General features: G+C 60.8%; 1 protein-coding gene across 2 annotated transcripts in view; it reads left to right on the top strand.

Annotated features, from left to right (window-relative positions):
* Nucleotides 1-9,999, top strand: part of FOXP4 (forkhead box P4) — a 55,072-nt gene extending 45,073 nt beyond the window's left edge. For both annotated transcript variants that reach the window (XM_014953757.1, XM_014953759.1), the window contains 7 exons: nt 1,943-2,144; nt 2,252-2,328; nt 2,548-2,649; nt 7,188-7,309; nt 7,436-7,502; nt 7,835-8,001; nt 8,605-9,999. In XM_014953757.1, coding sequence (XP_014809243.1) covers nt 1,943-2,144; nt 2,252-2,328; nt 2,548-2,649; nt 7,188-7,309; nt 7,436-7,502; nt 7,835-8,001; nt 8,605-8,749 — 882 coding nt within the window. In that variant the 3' untranslated portion in view covers nt 8,750-9,999. The remainder of the gene's footprint in view (nt 1-1,942; nt 2,145-2,251; nt 2,329-2,547; nt 2,650-7,187; nt 7,310-7,435; nt 7,503-7,834; nt 8,002-8,604) is intronic.
* Nucleotides 10,000-10,780: the final 781 nt, after the last annotated feature.

Here is a 10,780-nt window from a genome sequence, read left to right as displayed (position 1 = left end):
GCCTCCGCCGGGCTCAAAATCTCTCCTGGTGCCAGAGCGAATATTTCACCCTTCCCCGCACTCCGGGGAGTAAACAGGCAAGGGGCGCGCAATTAGAGCGATGTTTTGCATCCAGGTGGATGGATGGATGGACGGACGGAGGGACAGGGAGATGGACAGGGAGCTGCTGGTGAGCGGGAGGCAGCGGAGGCTGGAGGAGGGAGAAGGGGATGGGGATGGTTGGCACCAAGGTGCAGGGACCACGGCGCCCGGGAAGGGGGGCGAGGGCTGTGGTGGGTGGCCGGGACACATGAAATGATGCGGTTTCACCAGATTTTTCATTTGGCTGCACACGTGGAGCTGGAGCAGCAGCAGCCCCCGTCCCCATCGTGATGGGTACCACAGATGGGTACCCTGCAGAGCCACGGTCCCACCAGGCTGGAGTGGGCTCCTGTGGGGACACTGGAGGATGCTGAGTGCCCTCCGGGCTCAGCGGGCAGCTCCTCCAGGCCGTGGGCACCTCCGTGGGTGAGTGCCAGCACTGCCTGACCGTCTCTCATCTGCTTCTTGCCTCCCACAGCTGGCAAAGGAGAGCGAGCGCCTCCAAGCAATGATGGCCCATCTTCACATGAGACCTTCAGAGCCAAAGCCTTTCAGCCAACCTGTAAGCGTGCGTGTCCCTCCTGCCCTTGTGCATCCCTCTAGCTGCCCCCTCTCCTCCCCTTTCCCCTTGCTGCTGGCTGCCATCCCCTCCCTGCCCCGGGCATGGTCACCACCCTGCATGGCCCGGCTGGATGGGATCCCCGGGATGGGCATTCCCTGACCACACTCCAATGCACGTAGCCTGGTCCCTTGTGCTGGTGCAAGGCATCAAGAAGGAGTCAAACACAGCCCGTGTCAGCGTGTTGTGCTGCTCCGTGCTTGCTTGGACATGTAGGGGGTGCATCCTCATCCCATGGTTTTATCCTCATCCCGTGGCTGCATTGCCGTCCCGCAACTGCATCCCTGTCCCATGGCTGCATCTCCATCCTATGGTTGCATCCCATCCTGCGGATGAATCCTCATCCCGTGGGAGCATCTCCATCCCGTGGTTGCATCCCGTCCTGTGGATGAATCCTCATCCTATGGGTACATCCCCATCCTGTGGTTGCATCCCGTCCTGTGGGTGTATCCCCATCCTGTGGTTGCATCCCATCCCACAGTTGCGTCCATCCCATCCCATGGTTGCTTCCATCCCATCCCATGCTCACATCCCATCCCTGCTGAGCCCAGCAAGTCTCCCCCCTGCAAGTCCTTCACCGCCTGCTTGGTGCTGTGACCCACCTCAGCCCCGCCGAGCTGCCGGTCGTGCCGGGGGCATCCTCATCCCATGGTTTTATCCTCATCCCGTGGCTGCATTGCCGTCCCGCAACTGCATCCCTGTCCCATGGCTGCATCTCCATCCTATGGTTGCATCCCATCCTGCGGATGAATCCTCATCCCGTGGGAGCATCTCCATCCCGTGGTTGCATCCCGTCCTGTGGATGAATCCTCATCCTATGGGTACATCCCCATCCTGTGGTTGCATCCCGTCCTGCATCCCCATCCCGTGGTTGCATCCCGTCCTGTGGGTACATCCCCATCCCGTGGTTGTATCCTGTCCTGTGGGTACATCCCCATCCCATGGTTGGAATCCTCATCCTATGGGTACATCCCCATCCTGTGGTTGCATCCCGTCCTGTGGGTGTATCCCCATCCTGTGGTTGCATCCCATCCCACAGTTGCGTCCATCCCATCCCATGGTTGCGTCCATCCCATCCCATGCTCACATCCCATCCCTGCTGAGCCCAGCAAGTCTCCCCCCTGCAAGTCCTTCACCGCCTGCTTGGTGCTGTGACCCACCTCAGCCCCGCCGAGCTGCCGGTCGTGCCGGGGGCTCTGCCGGTGCCCACCCCCCCGCCCCCCCTCCCGCCTGTCCCTGCAGCTGAACCTGGTCTCCAGTGCCACCCTCTCCAAGAGCACTTCCGACACGTTCCCCGACGGCTTACCTCATCCCCCCACCTCCGCCACGGCGCCCATCACCCCCCTGCGGCAGGGCCCCTCCGTCATCAGCTCTTCCACTTTACACAACGTGGGGCCCATCCGCAGGAGAAACTCGGAGAAGTTCTGCACCCCGATATCCTCAGGTGAGCTCGGGGATGGGGTTCGGCGCCCTCCGTTGCACGGTCCTCGGGTCCCAAAGTGTGTCCCTTAACCCCCTGCCTCCCTGTTTCTTGTGTCCCCCCCCATCCAGAACTTGCACAGAATCATGAGTTTTACAAAAACGCGGACGTCCGGCCGCCCTTCACGTACGCCTCGCTCATCCGGCAGGTGAGTGGCTCCCCACGCCAGGGGGTTCAGCTCTGCACCCCAAGATCTTCCCACAGGGCACAGTGGCAAAGCCATGCTCCCCCACACTTTCTTGGTCCCAGGGGAGCCCCTGTGTCCTCTAAACCCCCATTTCTACCCCTCGTGCCTCACCACGGGATGGGCATCAGACCCCGCGGGGGCATTCCAAGTGATGCTCTTGTTCCCTCTCTGGCTTCTCAGGCCATCCTGGAGACCCCCGACAGGCAGCTAACGTTGAACGAGATCTATAACTGGTTCACGCGGATGTTTGCCTACTTCCGGAGGAACACGGCCACCTGGAAGGTGAGAACCCATCCCATCCCACCTGGGACTCAACCCATCCCACCTGGGACTCAACCCATCCCACCTGGGACTCACTCCATCCCGCCTGGAACTACCTGCTGCGGCAGAAGCTCCAGCGTATATTGGCACCTGTGGTAAAGGACCATTGCACAGCTCTGAGATGGTGCAGGAAATGATTTTGTGGACAAATCCCACGTTTTCCCCCCTCCAAAATGCATCCCTGGTCTCTGGGGATGCGCCGTCCACGCGGTAGGGTACGGCAAAGGGCTGTGCTGTAGAAACCCGGGGCTTTGTGCGGAGCTGGGGCTGGAGCGGAGCCCCCGCCGCGGCGCCGGGAGAAGGGCAGAGAAAAGAGCCAGACACTCGAAATAGCAAATAAGGTTAATGATAACCCGGGGGCGGGTGGCACGTGGCAAGGGGGAGACGCCGCAGCCGGGCTCCGGTACGTGGTGGCTGGGTCTCGGCGGTGGCCGGGGACGTGGGTACTGTCCGGGGGGACAGAGGGAGGGTGGTGGGGGGACCGTCAGCGAGTGGGAGGCTCCACAAGACCCCCAGTGGGTGCTTGTGCCCATTGGCTTCCCCTTCCCGGTGCACGGTGCTGTACGGACAGGTATTGAAAGGTTTTGGCACTGAGGAGCCTTTTGTCACTGGCCCGGGCTGAGGGGTGTGAATTTTGGGGCAGTGTCTTGGGGGCAGCACGTGGGCACCGGAGCTGATCCCCCCTCAGTTAGATAGAAATCACCAAATCTGAGAGAAGTGAGAAAAAAGCATCTTGGATGAGCAGGGTGGGTGTGAGAAGGAGCAGTTACTGCCCCGACCAGGATGGATTTATTTATTGTTTCCTGCTGCATGTATTTACTGAAACCGCTTCCTCCTGCCCCGGGCAGCGCGGGGCCGAGCGGCAGAGGGAGATTTAACACTTTAAAAAAGAATAAATGGGAATAAGCAAGATGCAGACGAAATGGGGCGTTTAGAAAGGGTTAAGGGAGGAATCGGTTATTCAGGAGCCCAGGGCCCCCGTGTGTTGCTGCTGCAGATCAGAGCCGCCCGCAGCAGGGCTTTGCTTCTTCGCAGCAAACTTTGGGTGAATAAAAGGGTGTTTTGGCTCCAGAGATATTCGGGTGGTCCCTGCCTTTGGCATCACCCGTCCTGAGCGTCCCCGTGAGGCTGAGCGAGGAGGATGATGGTGGGAAGGAGCCGGGAAGGAGCAGTCAGAGGTTCCTGGGCCGTTTTTGGTGCCTGTGTCAGGCTGGAGTCCCCCTCACGGCACGCCTGCCGCACTGCAACCGGCGCCGCGGCACGGGGAGCAGCGCTGGCAGCCACCACTGCCCCACAGGGACACCCCGGGTTTGGGGACAGGGTGGGCAGTGATGGGGAGCATCGCTGGGGAGAGCCCAGCGTGGCCATCGCTGCTCCCGGGACAGCGTCTCGCCGTGGGGCAGAGCAAGGTCTGCCCAGGGCAGCCCCTTTCCCTGCTCCGTGCCTCAGTTTCCCTGTCTGTGGAATGGGATAATGACAGGTGAAAGTGCCATTTTCCTTCCCTTTTACTATCTGAAGGGAATAAATGTTTGGGTTTTTTTCCTTGGTGGTTCCCCCGCACCCCGTGTTACCCAGGGGCAGAGCTGGTGGCTCAGAGAGGGGCTGCCCCCAGCCCTTCTGCTTCTCTTTTTGCTGCTCGTTAGTTTTTTCCTGTTCCACCACCAAAAGGGATGGCAGGGGATAAAAAAGAGCCAGGGGAGGGTGATTCCCTTCACAACTTTCAATGTCCAAGGTCGGGCTTTTTTTGAAGAAGGGGGATAAGCAGGAAAAAATAATGTATTTCCACTCTTCAGAAAATCACCGTTTCTGCTGCGGCTTCTCCCTCGTCTCCTGCCTCAGCTGCCCCCCGGGATGGGGCAGGGATGGCGGGGGCCGAGGTGGGTACCCCATCCCATCCCCATGGCAGGGCAGAGCCGTGGTGTGGTGTGGGGGCCCACAGGGAGACCCCCAGCACAGCACAGGGAGCGGGGCCGGGGGCGTAAAGCAAACATCATTAGAAAAGACAAAGATGAGAAGCAAACAGAGCAGCCAAGTCTGGCACTGAACAAATACTGTTGAAATACAAAAGCCACCTTAGGACGAGGCAGGGACCCCCCTCCCCAGCCCGGCAGAGGGTGGGAGGGTTCCCATGGCGGGGGTCTTGCCTGGCATCTCCCCCACGTCCTGCCCGACCCCCGGCTCCAGGGACGGGGCATCCCAAGCTCGGGTGATGCTGAACCACGTCCACCCCCTGCCCAGTGCCAGGATTTATTTTATCTTTACTTTTTTCTTCAGCAAACACGTACCCGCCGGTGCCTGGAAGCCGGGGGGGGGTGTCACCGGGGGGACGTGGTCGCTGCTGGGCCGGGGCTGGGTCTCTGCCTGCAGGAAGGGTTTCGGCTCTGCCACGCTCCTCGCCTTTAATCAGGGCTTTGTTTGGAGCGGAGCCCCCCGCGCGCACAGGAAGGAGGAAGGGGGGAGCGGGGCAGGATCCGGCCCCGGCCTGGGGAGGAATTCCTGTGTTTGCTCACCAGGGGACAGGGGTTCAAGGGCAGGGTCCGACCCAGCCCCAGACAGACTTCAGACCCCCAGGTGCAGGCAGGGAGCGAGGTATTTGTGGAGATACTGCAAGGGGGCAGGGATTCATCCTGCTCCATCACTGGCTGGGGAGCACAGCGGTGTCCAGGGTCCCCCTTGGGTGTCCAGCTCCCTGGGATGCCTCTGTCAGTGCTGGGAGCAGCCGAGCCTTCCTCCCGGGGTGACGGGGTCTGAGGACGAGCGATGCACAGACTTCAGACCCCCAGGTGCAGGCAGGGAGCGAGGTATTTGTGGAGATACTGCAAGGGGGCAGGGATTCATCCTGCTCCATCGCTGTCTGGGGAGCACAGGGGTGTCCAGGGTCCCCCTTGGGTGTCCAGCTCCTCAGGATGCCTCTGTCAGTGCTGGGAGCAGCCGAGCCCTCCTCCCGGGGTGACGGGGTCTGAGGACAAGTGATGGCTCAGTCCCTGGGACGGGCTATGGCCCAAACAGAGCATCTCTTTTGGGGTGACAGTGGTGATGGCACCGGGCTGGCACCCGGGGACCCAGCTCTGCACCCACCGAGCATCACCTGAGGAGCCAGTCCGGCTGCCGAGTGACAGATTCCCAGCGTGACCCAGTTCCCCCCAAAAAATGACATCAAACAGCACCGACTGTGCTCAGATCATGCCCAGGAACAGGCTCCTGGGAGTCGCTTGAGAAGTTGCCCCTTCGGGCTGGCTCTGCCAAAGAGTGAGTGGAGCAGGAGCTGCCCGTCCCCCGGTGCCACCGTGTCACCCGGCTCTCGGTGGGGCCAGGGGTGCAATGGCACGGCCAGGGATGCTGGGGTGGAGGGTGGGCAACGGGCACAGGGCGATGGAGGGAGGGATGGATGGATGGATGGATGGATGGATGGATGGATGGATGGATGACGAGGGAAGGAGCCCAGCTTTGTTTGGTTTTGTCCTTAAATTAAAAAGAAAAAGGGGGTTATGGTGCAATTTGATGAGTTTCTGGGAACTCTAACACTTTCCAGCGTGGGGGGGTTCAGTCCTTGTGTCTCCTTTCGCCTTGTTGTGTTGGCCAGCTCCTTTGTTTATACAGCCCCCGTTCGACCTTTTAAATTGCTGTTAATGTTTTAGCGTAACGAATTAGTCTCTCATCACGAATCAGGACTCGAAATAAAAAAAAAAATATATAAAAAAAAAACCCCTCCGAGGCCAACTTCCTGAAATTGGGGTCATTCTCATTTGCAAGGCAGAGAATCTGAGAACCTTAATGCAAGGAAATTTATTCAAAGGCAGAGCCCCGGCGTGATTAGGCCCTTTGTAATTATAGCTCGGAGAGATTCCACTCCAGCCTCCTGCCTCCCTCATGGATTAGCAAGTGAGTCGGAAAAATACACAGGATTTAATTAGAGGCAAATTAAAATTGGTAATGAAATAGGGGCAGTAGCAAATGGCAGGGAGTTGGAAGGGGACAAGGGAGCTGGTATCTCTCGGGGCTGCGCTGTCTGCCTACGTGTGTGTCTCTTTATTTTACATTTAGAAATGTAAAGATGGTCGATGTAAAGAAGAAAGGGAGGGAAAGGACCAAAACGGGAGGGTGGGGGAAAGAAGAAGAAGGGAGAAGATTAGCTGGCTCTGCCGAGCGAGACGCGGCGGAGAGGGCGGCTCCGCTCCCAGCTCCTCGTACCTTGTCCCACTCTGTCCCCATCCTCCTCGGCGTCTGGCCAAGGCTGACGAAACGGGGCTGTGTCCCACGTGTGGCTCGGGGGCTCGGCTCCTAAACCCTCTCGGTGCTGATGGGCTGAGCGAGCCTTTCCAGCATCCCCGGATGCTTTCCAGCATCCCCTCAGCTTTGCAGAGCTGTAGACGAGCCGAGCGTGGCCGGGGCAGCGCCGGAGTTGTAGGGACTGCAGGGGCTGGGTGAGGAGGAGGAGGATGGGGAAGAAGAGGTGTCTGGGCAGTGTTGCTGAGCTCTCCTGCCTGCTCTGCCCGCAGAACGCCGTCCGCCACAACCTGAGCCTGCACAAGTGCTTCGTGCGCGTGGAGAACGTCAAGGGAGCCGTCTGGACCGTCGACGAGCACGAGTACCAAAAGCGAAGGCCACCAAAGATGACAGGGTGGGTTCTCTCCCGTGGGATGCAGCCAGGGAGCCGGGATCGCACCCGTCTCTGCTGCCAGACCCCCCCGGTCCCTGGCCTGGGAGCGCTCAGCCCCGCATCATCGTGCTTTCTCTCTCTCTGCAGGAGTCCGACTTTAGTCAAAAACATGATTTCAGGACTCGGTTACGGAGCACTTAATGCAAGTTACCAGGTAAGGACCCACTCCCGTCCCTGGCAGGGATCAGAGAATCACACCATGGTTTGGGTGGGAAGGGACCTTAAAGCCCCCCCAGTGCCACCCCCTGCCCTGGGCAGGGACACCTCCCACCAGCCCAGGTTGCTCCAAGCCCCCTCCAACCTGGCCTTGAACCCCTCCAGGGATGGGGCAGCCACAGCTTCTCTGGCCAACCTGGGCCAGGCTCTCACCACCCTCACACCAAACATTTCCTCCCGGGGCACTAAACCTTCGCTGCTCCAGGGTCCCGTTCCCCATCATGGTCTCACACCCTCCGTGCCTTCAACTGTGGGTGCTTCCCGTTGCAGGCGGCGCTGGCGGAGAGCAGCTTCCCGCTGCTGAACAGCCCCACCATGATCAACACCAGCTCTGCCAGTGGCATGCTGCACGTGGGCCACGACGACGTGAGCAGCACCGTGGAGCAGGTCAACAGCAACGGCAGCAACAGCCCGCGCCTGTCCCCGCAGCAGTACAGGTCAGCCCGGCCTGGGGGGTGAGGGATGGGGATGGTGGGGGTTGCTGGGCTGCTGGAGGGTTTGGAGGGGCAAATACTTCAGTGTGGGTGGTGAGGGATGGGGATGGTGGGGGTTGCTGGAGGGTTTGAAGGGATAAATACTTCAAGGGTGGGGGTCAGGAGGATGGGGTTGATCTTTTTTCAGTGGTGCCCAGGGACAGAACAAAAGGAAATGGGCACAAACTTGAGTATAAGAAGTTCCACTTAAACACGAGGAGGAACTTCTTCACTTTGAGGGTGGCAGAGCCCTGGCAGAGGCTGCCCAGGGAGGTGGTGGAGTCTCCTTCTCTGGAGACATTCAAACCCACCTGGACACGTTCCTGTGGGACCTGCTCTGGGTGGCCCTGCTCTGGCAGGGGGTTGGACTGGATGATCTCCAGAGGTCCCTCCCAACCCAATATGGTTCTATGACAAAGGGACAGTGGCATAACCCAGAGCTGCTCGTTGCCTCCCACAGTGCCAGTCCCCCTGGGTAGGGCAGGGATGGAGGGGGTTTGGACCGACTTCTTGAGGGGGCATCCATCAGGATGGGCTCCCCGAGGCTGAAGGCTTCCCTCCCCACAGCCATCCAGTGCACGTGAAGGAGGAACCCGCCGAGGCAGAGGACGACAGCAGACCCGTCTCCCTCATGGCCACCACCAACCAGAATGTGACGATTCCCGACGACAGGGACCTGGAGGAGGAGCTGCCGGTGGAAGACTTGTCCTAAGGACCCCTTCCTCCTCCTCACCGAGGGGCAAACCCTTCCCACCCTCCCGGCTGGAGACCACAAGTGATGGCTCCCACCTCCCCAAGGTGACCTTCGGCGTTAACCTCTTTCTTAAAGGCACTTCCACAAAGCAGAAGGGTTTCCTTGGTGCAACAGCCTCTCGCTGACGGCGCGTCCCTCCCGCTCCCCACTGCCCCGGTGACTGACCGAGCCCTGCCACGGGGGACGGCCCGCGACACGAGAAGCAGAAACCCAAGAGCTGGACTGGTTTTTTTCTCCCCTCTTCCCTTGGTTAGTGACTGGTGAACGAGGATGGTAGGTTGTTTCTGTCCGAAATGGTCCCCCCCCTCCTCTCCCCCCTGCAGGGTGGGCACAGGGGAAGGCACCTCCGTCCCCGCTTCCCCTCCAGTGTCTCTGCCAGCGACCGCCCGGGGAGGGAAGGTGATGGCAGGAACCCCTCATCTCTCTGTCCCCCAGTGGGTTTTGCACAAGGAGGGACCGTGGACCCTGCCCACGCTCTGCCTCCCCCCCCAGCTTTGGGGGAAGAAACAGCAGAAATGGGGCGGGGGGGTGAGTCCTCTGCCACGGTCTGGCTGTCGGGCTTGTGCCCTTGTCTCGTGGCTGGGGAAAGGACGAGGACTGGCGCGTCGGAGGGACTCTGTCCCCTTTGCCTTGTCACCTCTGGCAGGTTTCTAAAACCCCCAGGTTGGCCACCCTCCCCGGGCCCACCGGGCCCTGCTGGTGGTGGGGCTGGTGGCACCCAGCAGTGATGACCGTCCCCAGGTGACCACCAGCGCCCGGGCAGCGAGGACACGGCTCCTGTTTCCTTCTCCACGTGGGCTGCAGCGGGTGACACCTCTCCCAGCCCATCTGGGGGTGGCCGCTGGCCCGACCTCAACATCAGGGAAAGGCTCCTGGTCCCCTCCGAAGCCGGGGCAGGGTCTCCGAGGACGGGCAATGGCATGGGGAGGCAGCACCCACCACTGCCGAGCCTCCTGCTGGGTGTACTGGGTGCTGAGCCACTGCTCGGCCATCCTGCTGGTCACAAAGCCCACCCCGTGGTGGCCACCCCTGGCCGTGGCCATCAAGCCGAGCCCGTTGGTGCCGGGGCTCCTGCTTTTCATCTTTTTCTCTTTTCCTTACCCTTTTGTGTGTGTCCAGATGGGAAGATACCAAAAGATACTTTAGAGACAGAAGGTCCGTAGTTCAGGTGAACAGATGGTATTCATGCCAAAAAAAAAAAAAAAAAAGAAATATTAATAATAATGAGAACAACACAACCAAACACCCCTCTTCTCCCTGCTCTTTCTTTCTGGGGTGGTGATGTGGGTACCCAGTGCTGGGCTCCTCCGGGCCACCAGCAGCCTCCCCGGTGCCCCGTGCCAGTCTCGGGGACCAGCACCTTGTCCAGCGTGGCCGGGGTGGCTCTGGCTGTCCTGGCACACAGGGGGGGTCTTGGGGGGTCTTGCTGTGAGGGATGTGGGGACCCCAGCCCCGTCCTGGGGTCCTGGCGCCGCCACCTCTGGGAGCTGTGTTTTGGGTTGAAAATGATCCCCCCAAGGGGCTCTTGGCCCCGGGAGAGCCAGTACCTCCCAGCATCATTTTTGCTGCCGGTTGCATCCTCGGTACCCAGGTGGCTGCAGAGATGAGGGGGAGGGTCCCTAGTTCCCCCCAGCTGCAGCCACTAGTGAGACTGATTAAGCCCCCCCACCTCGCTCCCCTGTGCCCCCCAGCACTGTCTGGGGGATACCGAGAGCCTCGGGGAGCAGTAGCCACCCGGGGGTGGGTACGAGCACAGCCGGCTGGGGGCTATTAACGGGGGGGTCACCAGCATCCCCCCTGCCTGGTGCTGCAGAGGGGTCCTTTCCCCTCCCTAAAACCCCAGAAAATCCTGCATGCGCCCCCCCCAGCCGCGGTGCCGGGGGTGCTGGTCGCGCGGCCGCCGCCAGGGGTCTCCACTCGCCCCGGCTTCTGCCTCCGCTCCCTCCCGCGCTGCTGCCGAGAGCGCCGGGCGCGGAGCTCGGACAAACC

Source organism: Calidris pugnax, unplaced genomic scaffold (genome assembly GCF_001431845.1).
Source record: "Calidris pugnax isolate Ruff unplaced genomic scaffold, ASM143184v1 scaffold245, whole genome shotgun sequence".
NCBI lineage: Eukaryota > Metazoa > Chordata > Aves > Charadriiformes > Scolopacidae > Calidris > Calidris pugnax.
This window is presented reverse-complemented; position numbering and strand designations above follow the sequence as displayed.